The following is a 23,950-nucleotide window of genomic DNA, read 5'->3' as shown; positions in this document are numbered from 1 at the left end:
TAAGCTTGTGCCAAAGCCTTTTTAAAATAAGCCTGTCCACAGATATAAAAGGCTTATCGTGGACCGGACAAAAGGCTTCTACCAGCAGATGATCAGTCCACCCCATCAGCCTCGGATCTGACAACCTCACCCCGTCAAGTGTGGAAAAGAAGGGGTCCAGAATATGGCCCCCTGAGTGGGTTGGAAGGGTGACGAGCTGAGTGAGTTGAAGAGCTTCAAGATCCGCCAGCAGAGTGCTCACGGTAGTGGATGACCCATTATCGAAATGGATATTAAGGTCCCCCAAGATGTTGAAATTGGCACAACCGAGCGCTATAGGACTGACCATATCGGCCAGTGCGGACCTGAAGACAGAATCATTGCCGGGAGGACGGTAAATGAGCATACCACTGAAAGTGAATTGATGGGAAAAAGCGACTTTGAAAATAGCACTTTCGCATGCAGGTAGTCCCGACGGTTTCCATTCAGCCGGAAAGCAGGATTTGACTGCCATAGCGATACCACCTCCTCTTGTGGTCCTATTGGAAGTGAAGACGGTATAGTTCTGAGGGGATGCAAGATTCAATATGGCAGAATCAGAATCCTGAAGCCAGGTTTCTGTCATTAGAAAGACATCGGGATCCTCTTTCTCAATCAATTCATAAATGGACAGGTGGTGCTTTACCAGTGATCTAACGTTTAGGCACCAAATACGAAGATCTCGAGATACAACACACGTTCGTGTGACAGGAATAGCATCTTCCAAGGAACGGATTTTAGTAGGGCTCTTAATTGACCAGCCTTTACAGGCACAGCTATAAGGACCGACTAATGGGTCCACAGGCTTACAAACACATCCTCTGGACATTTGCCCTATGGCCAGCAGCTCTGACCGTGTGTAAGACAACATACCTGCCAGGAGCGGCGAAGCAACACCGCGACAAGAAACATAGCCTGCCCCGCCTCACGCTGCCTCGACGCGGACGAGCGCAGACGGGCAGGACTCTGGCACGACTCCGACTAAGCGACGGCGTCCTCACCTGCGCGTCCCGCTGCGCGGGAGAGGGGAGCTTTAAGTAGGCTCACCAATCCTAGCGCGAGCGCGAGGACGCTCCAAGATGGCGCCCGAAGCTACATTCACAGCCCTACCCAAAATGGCGCCCACAGTGAACCACCCCCGGGATCCAGGCCCGCCAAAACGGCGGTGAGGGAGCCAATTATATGCAGAATGAGGAAGGGGGCAGGACCCTGCTAAAAACAGGGGAGAAGTGCAGCAAAGTAAAATTAAAACAATATCACAAAATCAGGAGTTTAAAAAGCGAAGCGCCAGCAGCCGCGCCAGCAACAGCGTGTGCGCAATAGAATAAGCGTCTGCCAAGGCCGCCTCGAAACTGGGTCCGCCTTAAGTAGGCTCACCAATCATAGCGCGAGCGCGAGGACGCTCCAAGATGGCGCCCGAAGCTACATTCACAGCCCTACCCAAAATGGCGCCCACAGTGAACCACCACCGGGATCCAGGCCCGCCAAAACGGCGGTGAGGGAGCCAATTATATGCAGAATGAGGAAGGGGGCAAGACCCTGCTAAAAACAGGGGAGAAGTGCAGCAAAGTAAAATTAAAACAATATCACAAAATCAGGAGTTTAAAAAGCGAAGTGCCAGCAGCAGCGCCAGCAACAGCGTGTGCGCAATAGAATAAGCGTCTGTCAAGGCCGCCTCGAAACTGGGTCCGCCTTAAGTAGGCTCACCAATCCTAGCGCGAGCGCGAGGACGCTCCAAGATGGCGCCCGAAGCTACATTCACAGCCCTACCCAAAATGGCGCCCACAGTGAACCACCCCCGGGATCCAGGCCCGCCAAAACGGCGGTGAGGGAGCCAATTATATGCAGAATGAGGAAGGGGGCAAGACCCTGCTAAAAACAGGGGAGAAGTGCAGCAAAGTAAAATTAAAACAATATCACAAAATCAGGAGTTTAAAAAGCGAAGCGCCAGCAGCAGCGCCAGCAACAGCGTGTGCACAATAGAATAAGCGTCTGTCAAGCAAATTCCTTCCTTCTTCCTAGTACCATCCAATGTCATATGCTTCACTCAATCAGTTACTAGTATATTGGCTACCCAGTGGGCGTACTCTGCAGTGGGAGGTAACTGAAGAGTACACATCAAAAAGTAGAGAAGGCAGACACTTCACAGTGCAGACGTTCATTGTCAATTTCATTTTGTAGTAATTGTTCAATACATGGAAACAGAAGCACACAATGGAGCGAGAGATTATAGGCCCCAGAACAGAATATGCATTTTCCATCTGTCCTATATTTTTGAGTGGAGTGCTCTCTCCTGGGTGAGTCTCTGAAAACATGGCAGAGTCTCGGCCACATGTGCTGAGACTCTGCCATGTGAGCGGGGACTCCGAGGTCATAAAGATACGACATGTAAAACTATGCTCTTAGTTTGTAAATACTGAAGCAATAGTGAACTTAGACAAAAGTTAGAATGGACTAAGTGTGTTTGGGGGAGGTATTCAACAAAATCATCTGCACAAGCTCCACTCACGGCCCAATTGCTGCACTGCAGTTGAGACCTGATTGCCCTTTGATCACATTGTTATTCTTTGCCTTTGCCTTCAGTCTCCATGCCTGTTATTCTCTGCTTGTGTCAGTTTGACTCTGCTACACTTATTCTTTTGCTTTTGTCATTTGTGGTCCATGCCTACTATCTAATAACCCATGATTTTTTTGCCTTTTTGTCTGCCTGTTACTTTAAATTTATTACTGTGTCCTGTGGCGCCTGACAGTCCATCTCCAGTATTCCAGCTCTCCCGCCTCCCTCCCTACTCCCAAGTCTACATAATGAAGGCTGCAGTGTGGTCATGGAAAAGCTGCATGCAGCTGGTGCAGCACTGGTGCGCTATCTGTACCTGGACTGCGCCCAGCATCAGGAACCATAGCTCATCCACCGCGCACTGCTATACCACCGCTTACCTCAGAGCCCCGGATACTGGGCACATCATCAGCAACAGCTGCTGCACATCTCCACACACCGCCAGAGGAATGTTCTCCTGCTAGCACTGCTGCTTCTCCTGCAATATTGAAGCAGTCAACAGCGTGGGTGGCATTACAAACAAAACTGCATCCATCAGGCCAACTGAGATAGCCACGGCACAACTCCAGTGCACTCTACTCAACACACAATCACTCACCAAACACGCCAAATAGATCTGGGACCTGATCTCATCTATCAACCAGGATTTCAACTTCCCCACAAAGACCTGGCTGCATCCCGCCTACACAAGACATCATCGTCACCACTCCTGACGGCTACAAGAGAACACACTGTGGCTGTACCAACAAACTCATTGGTGGAATTGCCATCACTGCTGATGGACTACCCTAGATGACCCGATTATAGAGCATCTCAACTTCCAACTCCGCACAGAAGCATCACCAGAAACCCAAGTCTCACAGCTCACCTGGACTGACCACTACAGCCTCCACTTCACCATTTCATTACCTACCAACACTGGCCCCCTACCCCCAAGCTACAAGCGTTGAAATTGGAAACAGATTTCAGGAGACCAGTGGAAAAAGATTCTCAACTTTCACCTCCCAGACACAACATCCAACCCAGAACAGGGCCATTCCCTAAATATTCTATGTTGTGAATGAAATTTGCTTCCTATTGGTTTTATCAAATTTTGCTAAACCAAGGTCACCTGCAACTCTAGGCTACTTATCCTGTGTATACTTGTACATGCTCGCTGCAACTAAAGCAAATATAAAGTGAACAGTATCAATTAAAAAAAACAAAGAACCCCCCCACCAGCTCCCCATACTGAAATCCCCACCTTTCAATAAAACAAACCCATTAAATATCCAAACACCTACAAATAATATTTATATCCTCATTGCATAAGAGCATGCTCCTTGTATTTTTTCTTAGTTTTTTTCATGGGAGCGATCTTACCAGCAGCACCCATTTCATTAGGATTAGAGTTGTTCAGCAGTAAAATAATGAAAAAAAGGAGGAGAACCATCCCATCACTATCCTGTTTGCTTCTAAAGCCACTTTAATGTCGAACCACTGGTCCAGCTTCCCCATTTTGTCTCTGCCTATTTCATTATGGGTCATGTTTCATCGTCATTCTCCAAGGTCGATTGCTCCTCCATGCCCAAGCTTAGTACTGAGCTGGCACTCACTAATGCAACTGATGAAATCATAGGTACTATTGACAGAGGCTGTAATTCTGTGCTGATCCTGCTGGACCTCTCAGCAGCACTTTACACTGTCGACCATCGTCTGCTGATAAGCCATCAACAGGATCTAGGGGTCGGTGGTTCTGCTTTATCTCCTCTCAAATCTTTTCTAACAGATCAAGAGCAAGTAGTGGAAATTGGCAACTCTGTTTCTACTCTTTTTTGGCTCCCTTGTGGGGTGCCTCAGGGCTCCTCCCTTAGCCCTTCTCTTTTTAACCTGTACGTCACCACTCTGGCAAAACTCATTAAATCCTTTGAGTTTGCCATGGTGTCCCATGCTGATGACATCCAGATTATCGTCAATTTATATAAAGTAACTCTCTGGACACCGCATCCTAGTTTTACCAGTGAATGCAATAGATCGGCAAATGGATGCCTCAAAACTGTTAGAGGCTTAACTCAGGAAAGACCGAAGTCCTGCTCTTAGGATCCACGATCACCTTATTAACACCCAGTTGGTGGCACATGGACTGGTTATTCTGCCTACCCCAGCCATAAAAGCCAAAAATTTAGGTGTTGTTTTTGACACCAAGCTTTCCTTCATACGCCGCATCAATGCGATCTCCTCCTCCATTTTTCTCATCTTCAAAATCGTTAAACATGTGTGCCCATATATTCCAGAGACACTTCAGGAAATGGTGGTCTCCGCTCTTATCTTGTCCAAGCTGGAATACAGAAACACCCTCTTTGTTGGTCTGCGGAAGGGGTTGTTGGCAAGACTCCAGGATTTGCCAAATTTGCTTTTCAAAATTCACAGGTGGCAATCCACTAAAGCATAGCTTGTTCATCTTCACTGGTTACCTACGCAGGCAAGGATCAGTTTTAAAGCCTTATGTATTGCCTTAAGGGCTCTGCATGGGGTTGGCCTGAGTACTCCTGCTACATTCCCCAACAAGAGCTTCGGTCCTCTTTTGCCAACCTTGTCAAGCTGTCAAGTACCATCTCGAGAGTTGGAGTGCCACATCCAAACTGTGGAACTCCTTGCCTTCTCATCTCATCTCATCTCATATAATATTGACCTCAGGTTTGCTGGAGTTTAGGAGAGCACTCAAAACCTGTCTCTTTATTCAGTAACAAAGATTGGTTCAATTCCGTTGCCTTCCTGGTTACTTTCTCTACGTGTGTGTAGCGCCTAGACTCCTCCGGGCATTAGCTTGTGCTCTACAAATATACTTCATGCCTTATCATATCTTTTATGCTAATTGTTTTTTCAAATGTGTGTGCTTCACCCATGTTGATGAAAAAATATGTTTGGTCCTGAGTCTGGCTTTATCAAGCATGGGAAGTATTGAGCATGGCAACCTTTATATTCTTTGCTCGGAGCAAGTATGGGAAATGTCATTGCCTTAATATCGAAGTGTACCCTTGTCATGTGCTAGCCTGAGCGGCGAGTCACAACACTGGTGATTTAAAAGTTGTGCAATGACCGGGCGTGGTCTGCCGTCCAGGGATCTTATTGCCCTCTCTACTTTTGCTTTGGTAAATCAATATATGGGCACCAAAAGAAAATAATCTGTATTTGATAGCTAAATCTGTGTATTTTTAGAAGTCATAAGCATATGTTTGCAAACAACTGTTTGAAAAATAGATTTATATGTCGATATTTGCATGCCAAATTACATGATGCTGGCAAGACTTATTATTATTAATATTATTATTAACTTGGTTCCAGGTACATTGCAATTACTGTTGTTTCGTATTACACATGTAGAGGCATTTCACCTTGACCAAGCCTTCTTAACATTACTGCTGGCAACAATGCCTTTTAAACTGAGGTGATTATTGTTTTTAACCTTGCATATGGTGGCCAGTCAAGTCATTTTGTATGATGTGGTCAATATAAGAACACCTGTAATATAGGTTTTTCAGGATGATTTTCTTAAAAATAAGTAGCTCTTATCACAGAGAACTTCAGAGACCCATGTGTTAAGCAATAGAAAAACCTTGACTAGACTGATTAGGCCTATACAAAAAAAGGTCAGCAATCATTGCTGGATTCATAATGTGAGGTATAGTACCTGTGGATAACTATGATTCACAGTAACTTTGGCTTGTCTAGAGAGATGGTGACCATCCTGGATATACCATTTATAACTTTCCTTGCGGTGTCCTAGGCAATTGTGCTACAATCCTGCTGTAGGACCTCTCTAGATGAATGTTCAATTTAAAGTTTTAGGACCCCAAGAGGCCTTGTTTCAAATAGGATTGCACTATTGGACATTTTGGCTTACAGAAAAGAATTCTAAAATCATGTGTTAATGAAAATAGACGTTTAACTATTTCTTGTGCTTTTCTTTTGAACTGTAAAGACTGAGATATAATGATCTGTAGCCGTTTGATTGGGGCTGTATGTTTTGCCAATAGTTCCCGTGAAGGAACAGTGTTGATTATTAAAAGTAAAAGGACAATACATATGTATCTATTTTATTGAATACTAAGTACAGGTTTAGCAGAAGCCAAGTACAAATTGTATTAATCTTTGACTAAAAAGTGCATAGTGATACTCCTTTATGGCATTCCATGTTAACTTCAAAGAATAGAGTATTGGATATCCAGTGATATTGATAGGGGATCCACTATACACTGAAGACCTCCTTCATTCCAGAAATGATGAGGGGATACATGGAGTTATTCCACTTTCCCCACTTCTACAACTGACCTTCATAAGTTAGCATACCTGGTCATTTGTGGGTGTGGTGGGATATGGAAAATAATATCACTTGCAATGTCTTTTGCACACAGGTTTAGTGCAATTTAGACATACACATATCATAAAAACAAATCTTTCAATACATCATCCATAAAGAATATCAGAAGAAAAACATTATTAACAAACAACTCCAGCTTTAAAAATGAAAAGTTATAATTCCAAAACTATGGACCGCATTTATACGTTGTCGGTATGCATACTGCATTGCAACAGCGACGGAGTAACCATAGAGCAAACATGAATGTCCGCCTGCCTGATTGAAATGTGGGCAAACCTTCAGTTTGGCTACACCATCCCTGCCAAAACAAACCTCTCCGATAGCCCAAATGAGTAATGGCCATCAGAGAAAGGGCAACTTGTCCAGACACCCAATTAGTATGCAGCCACATAGCCATTTTAGACGCCAAGCAAACCCTACTGGTGAGGGACAGTAAACATCAAATAATGCTCCCCCTCCCATGGGAGATAACTCCAGTTTCGGGATTTTGTTCATGAAAAAAAAATAGAACACTGTTTGATGTATTATGGCATCACACAGAGACATTTCTGCACCAAGCAATGGATTAAATTGACAGGAACTGCTGTTACGACGGTTCCTATCACTGTATTAAAAATAATGGTTGTCAGCTGGCAGTCATTTATATATTTGGAGGTATTTATTCTGTCACACTTGTGGAACAATTGCCTGACTGCCAACATATAAATGATTGTCTCAGTGCATGATGTAGAGTAGGCTAATGTGACATCCTATCAAAACATGGAAGATATCCTGTCCTTGTTAATACAAATGCACTATACCCTATGACATTTGTAATAAGGTGGACAGGGGATACATTACTATTCTGTCAGATTGTCTAGCTCTCAAACTTAAATGAGGTCCTCAATTAATGACATATATGTTTGCTACTGCAGTCTATGAGACAGAAAGAGTAGGACATTGGTATCTCTTTACAGATTAAATATTCAGAGCCTGATTTAAATGGGCGGACGGCATTGTGTCTACCCTGGGGAAAGAGTAAATTACTCATTGTGGCATCACACAGAGACATTTCTGCACCAAACAGTGGATAAAATTGACAGGAACTGCTAATACGACTGTTCCTGTCACTGTATTAAAAATGGTTGTCAGCTGGCAATCATTTATACATTTTGGAGGTAGGGTCCTCAACCTTGGGGACAGAGGTATTTATTCTGTCAACCTGGTGGAACAATTGCCTGACTTCCAAAATATAAATATAAATGATCTCAGTGTCTGATGTAGAGTAGGCTAATGTGACACTCTATCAAAACTTGAAAGATAACTTGTCCATGTTAATAAAAATGCAGTATACCCTAGGTGGACAGGAGATACATCACAGATATTCCTGTCAATGCATTTTACTTTCTGTTGCAGGGCTGCGTTGGAAGGAGCAGTCCAGTAGAAAACAGAATTCTCTTTTTTCATCTCAAAAAGAAAATCCTGAAACATAATCTTAAGTTCTGAAAAGAAAAAAAGTAATGCTCACCGTACGATGAGGGTCTTCCCCTACAGAAGGAGGAGCATTATAACATTGTACTCTTACTTACTGACAAGTTTAACTTGCCAGTAGGAGACAGTGGAAATAGACTACATGCCCGTCCATCTAAATTGGTTGGGCAGACATGTAGCCATTTTGTCAAAGATTGACCATGGTGGAAAATAAGTAGCGAAACTAATGGGGCTCCCACAGTTAAATTTGGTGGACAGACCACTAAATTGTCAGTGAGGGAACTCCAACGGCATTGTGACGGAGCTCCCGCCTCATCAATATTTAAGTCAGGACCTCATTGTTGAAGATAGCATAATCTGAATGCAGACAATACAATACCTTGTTGGTGCTAGACTGGCATTCCCTTGTACAACTTAATCCTCAGTGGAGTTTTTTCACAGATATATTTAAACTCTGGACTTTGAGGCCATTCCCTGCACACCCTTTGTAATAACTTTCCTTCATGTGTGCTGGCACAAATATGATATTCCTGAAGATTTCTGAAAGAAACATGATGAAAGAAAGATAAGTGCCATAATTGCTTATTTATTAACCATCTCCATCCCTTCTTTCTTCCTTTTCTCGGAAAACACTAATCACAGAAACTGACTGTGAGAAGTTGGCCTGGCATATGCTGTCCACTATTCTAGTGGGCACCTTACACTAGTCCAAACGACCCCTTATTGATGGTCGGTTGAAGACAACCTTAATAGAAAGCTATCTAAGTGGTAGCTTCAGGCTAAATCTTGAAGGAATGTAAAGCAGCTTGTTTTACCACTCCATAATCTCGTGAATGACCAAATAAAAGGGGAACCACACCAGGTAGATATATAAAATATATGTATTTATTTTAAACACATCCCTCCAATCTCTTTATGAGGCTAGAGGCAAAAGTACATTAAGTAAAGTTAATAACACACCGTAAATTAGCAAAATATACGTTGAGCCCTAGGGGCGTACCAAACCATACATTAATAAAGTGCTATAAGAATCACGACTTGCGTAGACACAATGCCTCGAGCCTTTAGAACCGCTGGGGCCACCAGGAACCACCCAAGGTAGTGACACAAGGGACCCACGGGGGAGGTGTGCAGTGTGTGAACACAGCCGCGTATCACCATGAACTTCTATGGGGAAAGTCGCGGTTGGAATTTTAAAGATAAAGGACACTCAGAAGAGGACCTAGGAGGTTCTGGAGTCAACACTCACGGGAGCACTGGAGTACTTGAGTTACCTCACCCATGGAAGCCGGGCGCTTAGGTGTCTTTTCGTGTCAGGATGTGAAGAACCTGAAGGCAGAGTGAACAGAGTCTAGGTCACTTGCCAGTGACCAGGAGCACGATTGACGGTTGCCCACCGATATCGGGCGATTTCAGGTGAAGAAGGTGAAGCTTGACTCTTCAGCCATGCGGACCAGGAGGTGTCTACGATGACCAGGATCTGGATTCGAGCTGCCCATCAAAGGATGTTGAGTGCTGCGGTGTTGGTTTCTGGATTGGACCCAACAAGCCTTGGCAACAGCAACCCACGCAGAAAGAAGAGATAGGCGTTGGTGCAGACCAGCAAGGTCTGAGGGACTCACCACACTGTGGAGAGTCAGGGTAAATCTGGAGCAACAAGGGAAGCCCAAGGAAAAGAGGAGTTACCTTCGAGGGGACCAACAAGTCAACGGACCAGGGATCGCAAAGGCGCCTCAAGCGGAATTGCAAGAAGCGGTCTCACGGAACACTTGTGGAGTGTAGGCTAACAATCTTCGGTGCAGACGGTGCTCGGGTCTTGGGCTATGAGTAACCCAAAGCACAACTTCGAGAAAGATCAGGAAGTCAATGCACTTGAAATGTGCACTGTTACCAGGAGTTCTGATTCCACGTCGCTCGTCAGGGCTGCGGGTCTCAGCTTTGCTGGGAACCCATATATGCCTTCTAGGATTCTCTTTGTGAAATACATGCTGTCAGAAATGTATGCATTTTATACCATAAGAATATGTTTACTGACACAAATCTTATTGGATTCTGAAGGCATATTCATGAGAGACCTTCGCCGCCATTGCAACACTAATTGTGACGCATTGGCGTTGAAGGCAGTACTCCATATCTACAAGTCAACGCATTTGCCTAAAAGCATCAGGCCTGCATTGGAAATTAGCCGTGCCAGAACAGGCCACACCACATAGAGACTAAAATATGCAAGGCACAAGTTCCCCAATAAAATCCAGAATAAAACCCATGCAGTGAAATTTATGGTGTTGTCAATGTGTAACACATTGTCGGCAAGAATCGTGTGAAGCCTGAAAAGCATCAAAAGTCCAGTGCATCGGCATAGAAAATTATGCATTGGCTCTGGTACATGTATAAAAGCCACCACAAACAGTTTGGCAAGCTCAACTACATTATAGAGGTGTTTATTTTGAAGGTGGGAGTTTGTCAGGAGACACCCACCACCAATATGAAGGTCGCGCTGGAAAAGGGTGAGCGTTTTTCGTTCATTGACCAGGATGAGGTCATCACATACTACTGACTCAGGAGGGAGTCAATATTATAAATGCTAAACCGGATCATGCCAAGGCTACAGCCACCAATGGCCAGTTCCACCAACATTCTTCCGCAGGTCAGCTGATGGCTGTCCTCCACATGCTGGAATATTGCTCATTCCAGATCAAAACAGAGTGGCATGAGTATTGCAACAATCTTTTTCTGCCTTCCCACTCTATGTCCTGGATGTCATCATCCACCTAAAACCCAAGCACCTCCTCTTCCCCAAGACCAAGAATGGTTTATATGGCATTGCTGGAATTCCCAGATGTGCTAGGTGCCATGGATTGTACAATGTGCAATAGGTTACTTCTGCAGCAACATCACATCTGTACAGGAACCAGAAGTGCATCTACTCTATCAACATCCAGGCCAACATGGGGCAGTGGGGGATGTTTACTAATATGCTGGCAAAATACCCAGGGAGTGTGCATGATACCTACATCTTCAGGTTTGGTATTATTAATGAGCGCTTCAAGAATTGCCGACATGGGAATGGCCTACTTGTTGACAAACAAAGCTGAAGTGCATAACAGACTTATTAAAAGAAATATATACAACAAAATATCCATTTTGGTGTCTGTTGACAGAGACAGGGACATAGATATGAGAGGTGAACCTCATACATGCATCATGCAAAATGGTACACATGTAATACAAAAACATCAAGTCAAACATTTTAAGACATGGAAAGCCACTTAGCGTGCCTTTGAAAGGTATAAAGGTACAGAGCAATGCAACACTGGACAAAATTAAGTGTACCGACAGTGTGTGCAAGGGAGGTGTTCCAGGGGCAATGTCAGGTCTTTCCATGAAACTCCCATGGTTCATGAGGAATGTCATTTATCACACACCAGGTAAACTTTGAAACGTGACAAATCAAATATCTGTCCAGGTGATGTGTAACAAGGAAAAACTAATTAATGGATCCAAGTCACTCCTGTTTCTTATGTACATAGACGATCAGGCCTCTGAGAGTTCATCCTGTCCAGGTAGGTGCCTCCTCCCTTACAAAGACATCCCCACATGCAACACAGGCCCCGAGCACCATGGTTCCAGTGTTTCTGTGTTTTAGCTAGCAGCACATTGTGTGCCAGTGTAGGTTGAAATGTGAGGAAAGTGTGGTATGGAATAATTTGCACTATATATTAATTCCCTGTTAGGCAGACTTAGGACAATATTTTAGTTAGCCCTGCCATATTGAATGGAATTAAAACAACAATACTAGTATGTGCTGATGGCATCACATTAGTACCACCTGAACCTGCAGCTCTTATAAGGGAGGTTGAAAGGGAGATGGAAGTATTGGGAAAAATAGTAGGCTACCACCCAAATAAATGTAAGACCCAAACAATAAGTAATAAAGGAATGCACATGGAAGACGAGTACAGAGTTGAAAACGCAAAATATCTGCGTGTGATTGTATTGGCCAAAGTAGATAGCACTGTAGAATCAAACTTTTGGGCCTCAGAGGTCTGTTTAAGAGAATTGACGGTAGCTATTATAAAAGAACCTGCTTTAAAGTTTTGGGAGCAGTTAATAAATTTTGGAATTTATCTAGAAAGAACTTACAGATTCCTGGGGTCTCCCAGTATACACCTACCGCCGCAGTAGGATTATTACATTCGATCTTCTGGGACTATGTGGCAGCTAGTTGTAGGTCGAAAGGAATTATTCGAATTGGCGATTTTTAGCAGGTTGACGGGGTCTGCTTCCATTTTCAGGCTTGGTGGATAAATATCAATTATCCAAAAACCCATTTTTCTAATTTTTACAGATAAGGGACTTTTTAGGCAAACACCCAATCAGGTTGACATCATATAAGATTTTAGAAGCTATTAGGCGTAAGGAAAACATTGGTTCTCTGTATAAAATATTATTAGCGGTAAGATCGGACGACTTAGAGAAGTATAATTCTAAATAGGGAAGCTGGTTGGGATATCAGTCGGTTTCTTTAGAGAAATTGATTGATATTGCCAGGAGAATTCTGCTGGCAGGCAATTAAAAAACCCAGCATGATAAAACACTATTTGACCTGTACCATTCTCCTGCTAAGATGATGAAATGGTGAAGTCATAATGATGGGAAATGTTTTCGATGTGATGCAGATAATGTGGATATTCTTCATATGTTCTATTTATGTCCCACTCTGACTCCTCTGGTAGGATCTATAGAAAGGTTTTTCTCGGAGATCACTGGAGTACCTATTAAAATTTCAACTGCTGTTAGGGATTGGGGAGGAGCTGCTCCAAGGGATGCCAATGTATAAATTTCACTATCTAATATTCATAGCCACGGCTGTGGCACGGATATCTATAGCTTCCTTTTGGTTACAGCAGGAGGTCCCATCTTTTGACATGTGGCGGGCCAAGTTTTGTAACATCATTAATATGGAATGTAGTCTTTACTAGAAATAGAACGGTTGGTCTCTATGTGTGGGGGTTGGGCGATGATTGACTATATGGTGGATTAATATTAATGTACATAGGGAACAAGATGTAAATCTCTGTGTTTTTTGCTCTTGTTTATAGCTCGCAATACGTTTAGCAATATATAATTTGGAGAGCAATTTGTATTCATGTAAGGGGCACAAAGCGAGAAAGAGGCAAACCTTGATTTGGGCACCGGTGGTTAAATGGACTTGAGTGGCATTAGACCTTAGTGTGAAGATCTTTATAATGGGATAGTCACATTCATTGAAGATGGCTATATCGTCAGAAGCTATCTGGATAACTATTAATTAATCAATCACCATTTGGCCTAATGAATTAAGATATCAATGCAGTTGATTTAGTTATATTATGATACATATGTATGAATTGAAAAATATACAATTATTTGTTTGTGCATACATTTGTACTGGTTTGATACTCCTCTAATAAAAGAAAATGAAAGTGTGCAGACTATGCTAGTATCATCTACGTGCATCTCAGTATTGTGCCACCCACAATTTTGACAGAATGCGTCACAAGGTCTCAGACTTCGATAAGAGGCCACAAACATGCAGAAAGAGGGTTGTATCATTGACTCCACTAACCATTCATAGTTGTATCTTACCTGCCTTAAAAGCAAGTTAAAGAAGAAATTGGGTGATTCAGTCTATCCACAACCATTTTGTCATCTCAGTTTCATTGTACCTTTGCCTTATCTTTGTCAGAGGGTCAGTCCAAGCCAGATGAGAAGACTCTACCAGATGTACTGTGGTATCCTGAAAAAGATCTATCGGATTTTGTACAATTCCTTCAGGGATAACCTCAGCATTCTGCCCTGCCAGTTCAAGATCATCATGCACATCTACAAAGCCAAGCATGATCAAGGAACAGCCTACATAAGCCATTCACTGAACTCCCATCTCGCCGTAAGACACCTATGCTCCTCACTAGTTCGTGTTAAAACACACCACATCCATCACAGCCACAGCGTGGACTGTTCCTCTTGCTACACTGTTGCTGAGAGCTGTGACAATCTACCCTTGTATCTTCAAACAGCACCCTCCCTTGTGAACTTCAGGAAAAAATTCAATACCTGGCTCTTCGATGGAAACGTTGTACTCACAGCGGCCAGAAACTGCCTAGGGGTGACAGTGGCATGCTCTACAAATAATGATTGATTGACCCCTCAAATTGGGAAATTATTTTACCTTCCCAAACTTTATGCTGCCCATGTTACGTTACAGATGGGGAAAAGGGTTGTTGCGTCATGTGCATACAAAGCAGGTGTAGAGCCGAACAATTGAAATTATGTTGTATAATTTGTATTTTAGTGTAATTTGCCCTTGGTTAAAAAGAGTGCAATGATTGACACAAATTATTATTATAACTCAATTTAAGAGTGAAGAAAATATGTGAAAATGAACATTATTTGCACAAATAATATGCTGGTTTATTTGATGTGTATTGGGTATGTATATCAAAACCAGTTAAGCCATATAATTCCAAAATCACATCTGTACACAAAAAACACAATATTCATTCATTGTAACATCTTGTACTTACATTTCTGGATTTCTACTGTCCGTCCACTTACTGTATTGGTTCCAGCTATTTTTTCGCATTCCAATCCAGTATTCTTCTTCCATCATTTCAACTTTCATGAATGCCTAGAAAAGTAAGATAAATGGGATGAAATGTGATACATTTGACAACGCAGAATCATTTTTTTGGACAAAAAGAGAGACAGAAACAAAAACTTTTATTGTTGTGGTTATTTTACAACTGATATATTTTTTATTTGAATGTGATATTGTGCAATTTGATTCCACAACTAACCTCCGCTGTTCTGTGGCATGTTTTGTTACATGTGATGTGCTATGCAATCCTGGTTCTTTTATGTCGTGGTATACAATGTTATGGTATTTTAGGATTTGGTGGGTATGATACCATTTGTATAGTGTGAAAGCATTGGTTTGGATTGGTACCTGATACCCTCAGCTACGGTCGCTCCCCTCGCAGCTCCCAGCACTGTACACTGTGGTATCGTAGCGCTCACCTGCATTTCTCGCTGTTTATCCATTATTGTGATTGCCTATCTGCTTGCGCTCACCCGCATCGCCCCCTCATTACTTTGTACTGTCTTGGCTGTCTGCCATTTGTAGCGTATCGCGGTATCATCATCTGTGTACGCGTAGCGCGCCATTGCTGTAGTGACATCGCAGCGCCTAAGAGCATTAGTGCAATTACAGCCGCCTGTCTGCATTATTCACTACTAGTAGCGCTTGAGCTTGTTTAGGCGCTTTGGAACCTGTGTACTGCATAGTGAAATAATTAGCGTTGCGCCACTCTCTGAAAGCGCGCAGCCAGGAGGATTGTCTTGTGCTTGGCTACATCTGTTTATTTTGGTGCAAAAGTGCAATTGTGCATCGCGTCGCCTTCAGGCTGTACCTCCATTTCAGTTTCGTTTACTGTCCTGCTGCCATTTTGTGCTTTGTTGTTGTCCCTCCCTGCCCGGACCTCCGCCCCACCTCCCAGCTGACCCTCCCTCGCCCCTCCACCTCCACTATCCATATATGACAGATGCTTTAGCGCGCAGGGTTCACGAGCAGAGATCGCGCCCTATGCGCTCCTCCCGCATTACGTATGACGTTGCCACCCTCCTAGCCCTCAACCCCGGACGTTCACCTCAATGCTATGAAGCCGCCCCAGGACGTACCCACGGTCCCTTCGCTTGCCACTCCTGCAAATTCACCAGCATCAAGACCCATACCACATCCACCAACCCTAAACACAGCTCCGACTCTAACCACCTGAAGTGCATCCTGCTGAACACCCGCTCGGTCCACAGACACGCCATAGAACTCTGGGATCTACTCGACACTACATCTCCGGACGTCGCCTTCCTTACTGAAACATGGATGAACGCATCATCAACACCCGACATCGCCATAGCCATCCCGGACAACTACAAGATCATCCGAAAAGACCGCACCGCCCAAGCAGGGGGAGGCATCGCCATTGTCCATAAGAACACCATCAAAATCACGATCAGCTCCGACGATCACCTTACTACCGCCGAACACCTTCACTTCCAGATCCACTCCGACCCTAGGACCACACTCAGAGGCACCCTCATCTACAGTTCTCCAGGAGCACGTAAACAATTCAGCGAGGACATCACTGACTTCATCAGTCCACACGCCCTCACCTCCATGAAATACATTCTACTAGGAGACTTCAACTTCCACCTGGAAAAGAAAAACGACAGCAACACCACCACCCTTCTAGACAACCTGGCCAATCTCGGCCTCAAACAACTTGTTGACACCCCCACCCATATAGCCGGACATACGCTCAACCCAATCTTCACTTCCAGCAAACACATCTCCTTCGATCGCACCACAGCTCTCCATTGGACGGACCACAGATGTGTTCACTTCAGTTACAAAACCACGTCAAACCACAACCCTCCACAACCTATTCCCCGAAGAAAATGGACCAAAATCACCACCGACAAACTCCTCACATCGCTCATCCAAAACCAACCCGCCCTCTCATCGGACCCAAACCAAGCTGCCATCAAACTCAAACAATGGATCACTGACTGCGCTGACGAATTAGCACCCTTGAAAAACCATCACACCAAACAAGACAGCAAAAAGGGCCCCTGGTTCAACGATGACCTCAAGAAATCCAAGAAGCTATGCCGTACTCTCGAGAAAACTTGGAGAAAAAACCCAATCACCGACAGCATGACCACCTTCAAGGCAGCCACCCGCAAACACCACCAGCTAATTCGATCCACCAAGAAATCAGCACTCAAGGATCGAATCGACAACAACGCCAATAACAGCAAAGAACTATTCAACATCGTCAAAGAATTCACCAACCCCACCGCAGCCTCAAATGACATCACTCCCTCCCAAGACCCGTGCGATTCATCATCCTCCTTCTTCTACAACAAAATTGCCGACATACATAACAGTTTCAAAACCAGTTCCAACGAACAATCCTCTCCACCCCCCTCAGAACCCGAACCACCCTCTAACAATCTCAGCGCCTGGAACCCAATCACCACTGAAGACACCATCCGCCTAATGAATTCCATCCACTCTAGCTCGCCAACCGACCCATGTCCCCACCACATCTTCAACAAAGCAGACTCCATCATCGCACCCTATCTCCGTGATATCATCAACTGCTCCTTCAACTCTGCTACCTTCCCAGAAAGCTGGAAACATGCCGAAGTCAGCGCCCTCCTGAAGAAACCCACAGCAGACCCCTGTGAACTCAAAAACTACCGTCCCATATCCCTCCTCCCATTCCCGGCCAAAGTCATTGAGAAAGCCGTCAACAGCCAACTCGCCGCCTTCCTCGAATCCTACAACTCCCTCGATCCCTCACAGTCCGGCTTCCGAGCCAAACATAGCATAACAAACGGCCCTCATCGCAGCAACAGATGACATCAGAACACTACTAGACAATGGAGAAACAGTGGCCCTCATTCTACTCTATCTTTCCGCCGCCTTCGACACTGTCTGTCACAGCACCCTCATACAACGCCTCAGCAACATCGGCATAAAAGGAAAAGCCTTGGACTGGATAATCTCGTTCCTAGCTGGAAGAACTCAGAGAGTCCGACTCCCCCCATTCAACTCAGAGGCCACTGAATTCATCTGTGGCGTACCACAAGGATCTTCACTTAGTCCCATCCTATTCAATGTTTACATGAGCCCACTTGCCTCCATCGCGCGTCAACACAACCTTAACATCATCTCCTACGCTGACGACACCCAGCTGATCCTCTCCCTCACCAAAGACCCCAACACCGCCAAAACCAATCTTCACGAAGGCATGAAAGAAGTAGCCGTATGGATGAAAAACAGCCGCCTAAAACTTAACTCAGACAAAATGGAAGTGCTCATCCTAGGATCTTCTCCCTCTGCCTGGGACAACTCATGGTGGCCTTCGGATCTGGGCTCAGCACCCATACCCACAGACCATGCACGCAACCTTGGCTTCATCCTAGACTCCTCCCTCTCGATGACCAGACAAGTCAACGCCGTCTCATCCTCTTGCTTCAACGTACTTCGTATGCTCAAAAAAATCTTCCACTGGATCCCCGCAGAGACAAGGAAGACCGCCACCCACGCACTGGTCACGAGTTGACTAGACTACGGAAACACCCTCTATGCCGGAATCACAGCCAAATTACAGAAAAAACTCCAACGCATCCAAAACGCATCAGCGAGACTCATTTTGAACATTCCTCGCCAAGATCACATTACCGGCCACCTGAAAAACCTCCACTGGCTTCCCGTCAACAAGAGAATAACATTCCGTCTCCTCACCCACGCACACAAGGCCCTCTATAAACTAGGGCCCGAATGCCTCAACACTCGACTATCCTTCTACACACCCACCCGCCAACTAAGATCCTCCAACCAAGGCCTCACCGCAGTTCCACGTATTCAAAGATCCACCATGGGAGGGAGATCTTTCTCCTACTTGGCGGCCAAGACTTGGAACTCACTCCCCACTCACCTCCACCTCACACAGAACCACATCTCCTTCAGAAAAGAACTCAAAACCTGGCTATTCGACAAATAACAACCCCCTTCCCCAAGCGCCTTGAGACCCTCTGGGTGAGTAGTGCGCTATAGAAATACTTGAACTTGAACTTAAACTTGAACTATGGCATGGTAATGTTATGGTGCACTCTATGCTGTGAACTTTTAAGACACCATACATATATCAACTGGACATTCAAATATTAAAAACGTATGGATGAACTGCAAATCGCTGAAGCTTTTCTTTCATGACGTTTAACTGAACAGACAAAATACTGATTTTAAACTGTGTCTTTGTAGTACTTTTAATTTAACTCAATTACCGAGAGCTTTCCTTTGCACATGTACCGCACCTACCTGCATCTCTGACACCCGCTGTTAACCTCCAACTCCCTGGTCCACCACGGGTTTTCCCGGTTGTCGTGGAGGGAGCGAAGGCGGCAGATTCATCACAGTCCAGGTTAAGGGCAGGGGGCAGGGCGGCGAAGGTGCACCAATGGCAATCCCGTCTGCGCCTGTCCGCGCCCGAACGGGGCCAGGGGGCATATCCCCTACGCAAAAATATAAGGCTCCCCATATATATTCCCGTGAAGATCTTAGTATGCTCCGCCCTAATCTTCAACAGAACTATGCGGTGATGACATTGGAGAATCTGTCTCTCCCTTGCCCCTGTTGCAATTTTTCTTTCTCCTTTAGAACTCAAATTAATGTATCTGACACTACGGTATATAACGATTCTACTTCTTATGCGGAACTACCTACTAAAGATTTCTTGTTTTTTAGCATTAACTGCAGGTCTCAGCCAAAACATATAGAAGACATTTTCAACCTACAAAGAAACTCCCATCCTGATGCCAGCTTCCTGACCTAAACTTGGCTTAATGCCAGCTCAGAACCCGACTTTGCTATAGCAATACCCCAGAATTTCAGGATCCTTAGGATGGATCGTGCAAATAAAATAGGAGGAGGCATTGGAATCATTTTTAAAAATGATTTTATTTGCAAATGGGAGGAGCTCCCGCTGAAAAATTGCGAAGTAGACCTTTTCAAACTTTCTCTTAAACCCCAATTTACTTTCTTTCTTGGGGTTGTTGATCCACCGCCCCCTGGGTTCAGCAGGAGCCTGGGTGGCGGCGCTTCCGGATTGTATTGCCCCCTTTTTACTTGAAGCCACCAATTTCTCAATTTTAGGAGATTTAAATTTACATATCGATGACCATAACTGTCCCATTAGCTCTACGCTAATTTCAGACCTAGCTGCTCTGAATATGTCTTTATGCAATTCCAGCCCCACGCATGAAGCAGGACACCTTCGGGATCCTATTTTTTCCAACTTAAATAATATTACATGCGAACCCACATTACCGCTACTTTGGTCGGACCATTATTTAAGCTTAAACAGGTGGTGAGACACGAGCCATCATCCGCCACAGCTGATGCAATTTGGTCCAGAAATTGGAAAAAACTTAATATGGATCATTTAAATGCCCAGTTGTTAGACTCTAGACCAGATTTAAAGTCAGTCAGTACCACGGATATGGATACCATTCACAACTGGCTCACCGCGTCTGTGGACATTCTTATTCCGTTAACCAAAATCAAAACAAAGAACCATCGTCTTCCAGCCCCATGGGTATCAGAAAAACTTAAAGTAGAAAAAACTACATGTAAGGTGCTTGAGAGGCAGTGGAGGGAACACCAAGCACCGGCCAAAAGGTGGACTTATAAACAGGCCATTAAAGTCTGTCAGGCATTATGCGAAGAGGTGCAAGTTGAACACATTTAGAATAATATTCTGTTGTCTCAAAATAATCCTAAACTACTTTTTAAGGTGGTGCAAGAACTGTCGGGTGCCTCACACCAATCAGAATCCCCACTGTTAAGGGAAACACAATGTGAACAACTAGTGACGTACTTCAACGATAACATTGATAAAATCTACTCTGAACAGCTTCCTAGGTCTAATCAAATGTCCGCAAATTTCACTCCTCCCAGTGTGTCATTAGAATCTTCGGAGAGAGCACACTTAATAGATGGCGACTGCTAGACATAACATCTTTTCTGGACATACTAAAGAGCATTAAGTCAGGATCCCCAAAGGACCCCTTACCTGTTCATGTTCTAAAAAAACTGGACCCTCTGATTCTGAAAGGAATGGAACTTCTCAATGCTTCAGTTGAGGAAGCATTAGTGCCTACTAGAAACATGCAATGATTCTTCCTTTGTTGAGGAAAGCTAACGCTGCTCCGGAAGTCTTCTCTAATTTTCGTCCCGTCTCCCTGGTTCCTGCATTTTCCAAAATACTGGAAAAACATGTCAATAACAAACTGACTCAATTCGTGAACTCCCAGAATATTCTGCATCCGCACCAAATGGGTCCCCTTCCTCAAGCATCGCAATTTGTTCGTTTGGGCATCATTATATATGACCAACTGTCTATGCAACAACAAGCAGTCAAGACCACGTCAATATACTTAGCCATTTTGAAATGGCTGAGAAAGATTCTATGGATGCTGCCAGCTGGGGCTCAAAAGACGGTGGTCCAAGCCTTGATTGTGTCAAGATTGGACTATGGGAATGTCTTATACCTAAGGGCCAACAAGAATGTCATTCACAGCCAAATTTGTGACCCCTAGGTTCAAACTGGCTCGGATGGGTGGTCGTTCTTTTGCTCAATTTGCCCCTGCATTGTGGAATTCATTACCACTCTTACTCCGCCATCAGCATATCTATGTCTGATTTCGGAAAGGCATCAAGACATGGCTATTTAATCAGCAAGATCCAATGGCTTTTCCTCTTCTTAACATGTATCAGTAGGGGCCTGGAAAACTCTGGGTAGCTGTTGTGCCATATAAGTTTAAATATAATAATAATAATAAAACCAGGGTACAGTGGTAAGTTAAACAATAAGGAAAAATGTGGTGACCTTAATAGACCTTAATATACCAACTAATATTAATATGGTATACTTGGCACCTGGATACTTTACAACACATTATTACTGTATTAATAAAACATCTGATTGGCCTATATGTCAATCAGGCAATTCCAGAAGGGGCGGTCTGACAGGCCAGTGTCTGGGCTTGTATATTAGCTGTTTTTGGTCAGTTTAATGATCTGCTGGACCTGTTTTTACTGTTGATTTAGTGGATACACTCTCACAAGCCTCTCTTGGCCCCCAGATACCTATCCCTTGGGGTTGAATGTACATTAAAGGGGAGGGTGCCACACTACCCCCTTCTCTTGTAGGAGTCTGCCCTGGGGACTTCCAGGTGGAAGCAAAGGCAATATGGCAGCTCTTGGCAACCTCTAGTAGAATTCTAGATGGGGACCTAGCTGGGGCCCTGTGGTCTTGGGCTTCCCCCACAGCCCCCAACAACCCCTTACATTGTGGTGCGACAGGTGGACATTGGAGCCCTCACCTATAATGAAAAAATGTCTGGCTCCTGCAAGGGGAGCTGAATGGCACCATGGGGACCATGAGGCTTCCCCGACCCTCAAATATGGTTCTCTGCACAGGAGAGTGTGCCAGTATTCCCCTGGACAGAAAACAGAAAGTTGCTCCTGCCAGCGGCAGCAGTTAAAAAATGCTGCTCCCACCTGGGTAGAAGCTTCCTCTATTAGCCAGTATACCAATATAGAGCTGGCTGGGGTGGCAGAAACTCTCCCTCTTCCCCCACAACTTCCAAACAAAATAAAAAAAAATGTGGGTGTCTCGGGTGGTCACCAGAACACCCTCAAAAATATTACAAAAAAATGTGTAGTAACTGAGCATCAGGAGCTCCTAATTACTGCTCCTTGAAGGATTGACACATACTGCCCTGTAAGCATTTTTACCACTATTGTGGGATTTGCAGGGAGTGGTGCCCCTCTCAGCAATATTAAGAACCCTAGCAGTGTTGATGACATTTCAGTTGGGTATATGGCATGCATGTAGCCTAAAAACTGTTAAAAAGACATGTGTATTACTCTTTTAAAGGAAACTTTATTGTAGGTATTATAAATGGTACATCTCTTCCAACGTTTTTGAACATGGTACAGTTCTAAAATGTATTTTGTTTTCTGCACATTTATACAGCTAGACTTAACAAAAGAAAGAATGATAGTCTACAGGCAGGCCTATTTCGTGAATATCGTGATCAAAGGTTGCTCTGCATGGCCAGTTCAGTTCAGAGCATTCAGAGCTGTTGTGTGTTTGTGCTAGGTTCCATCTATGTCTGCAGTGCTCAGCCAGCTCCAAAATGGGTCTCTAGGGCGCGACCGCGCCAGCATTATCTCCCAGTATTTTGCCAGTTGGGTTCTACAGTAGGTCACATCCTGAACCCATTCCATCACCCTCGGGGGGCAAACAGCTCCCCAATGAAGAGCCACCTGTCTCTTAGACATTAATAATAGTATGGCCGGTAGATTCCTCAGCTTCGGTGGTATGTGTGGGATGATTCTCAGCAACGCCACCAGTGGCGTGCAAGGCAAGGCTTGTCCTGTTATATTTCCAATATATTGTACTGCGGACCAAAAGTAGGCTATGGGCCTGCACTGCCATGCTATGTGTATGAAGGACGCTGGGGACACCCCACACCTCCAACAACTATCATCCATGTGCAATCCCATCCGCCTTAGTTGCATAGGGGTTCTATAGAGTCAGTGTACGTACTTAAAATTTATCAGTCTGAGCTGATAATTTGGGTTCATCTGTTCCAATTGTCTACAGCTAAAGTCCCCTTGCTCATCAGTTCTGTTCTCGCCTAGATCTACCTCCCACGCTGCGCGAGCTGTTGGCACTGTAATCTGGTGATCTTTCTTTTGGTGGTGTAAAGTTGTTTGATCAATTTGCATCCAGATTCTACAATGAGTATATTTTCAAGGGCAGACAGCTGCGGTGGGGCTTCCGAAATGCTTAAAATTTACTTTTGCAAGCCACTCTCAGCTGATAATAAAGTAGCATATCTAGTGCTGATGGGGGCGTAGGCCT

At 44.4% G+C, this 23,950-nt stretch overlaps 1 protein-coding gene across 1 annotated transcript in view; it reads right to left on the bottom strand.

Annotated features, from left to right (window-relative positions):
• LOC147726081 (B-cell differentiation antigen CD72-like) overlaps positions 1-23,950 on the bottom strand; it is a 171,858-nt gene that overhangs the window by 36,369 nt on the left and 111,539 nt on the right. The window contains exons 6-7 of the mRNA XM_086962876.1: positions 14,972-15,075; positions 8,785-8,945 (exon numbers count right to left, since the gene is read on the bottom strand). Of these exons, the coding sequence (XP_086819002.1) occupies positions 8,795-8,945; positions 14,972-15,075 (255 nt within the window). The 3' untranslated portion in view covers positions 8,785-8,794. The remainder of the gene's footprint in view (positions 1-8,784; positions 8,946-14,971; positions 15,076-23,950) is intronic.

This window comes from Lissotriton vulgaris, chromosome 3_1 (genome assembly GCF_964263255.1).
Source record: "Lissotriton vulgaris chromosome 3_1, aLisVul1.2, whole genome shotgun sequence".
Classification (NCBI taxonomy): Eukaryota; Metazoa; Chordata; class Amphibia; order Caudata; family Salamandridae; genus Lissotriton; species Lissotriton vulgaris.
Note: the sequence above shows the minus strand (reverse complement) of the source record. Positions and strands in the feature narration are given on the sequence as shown.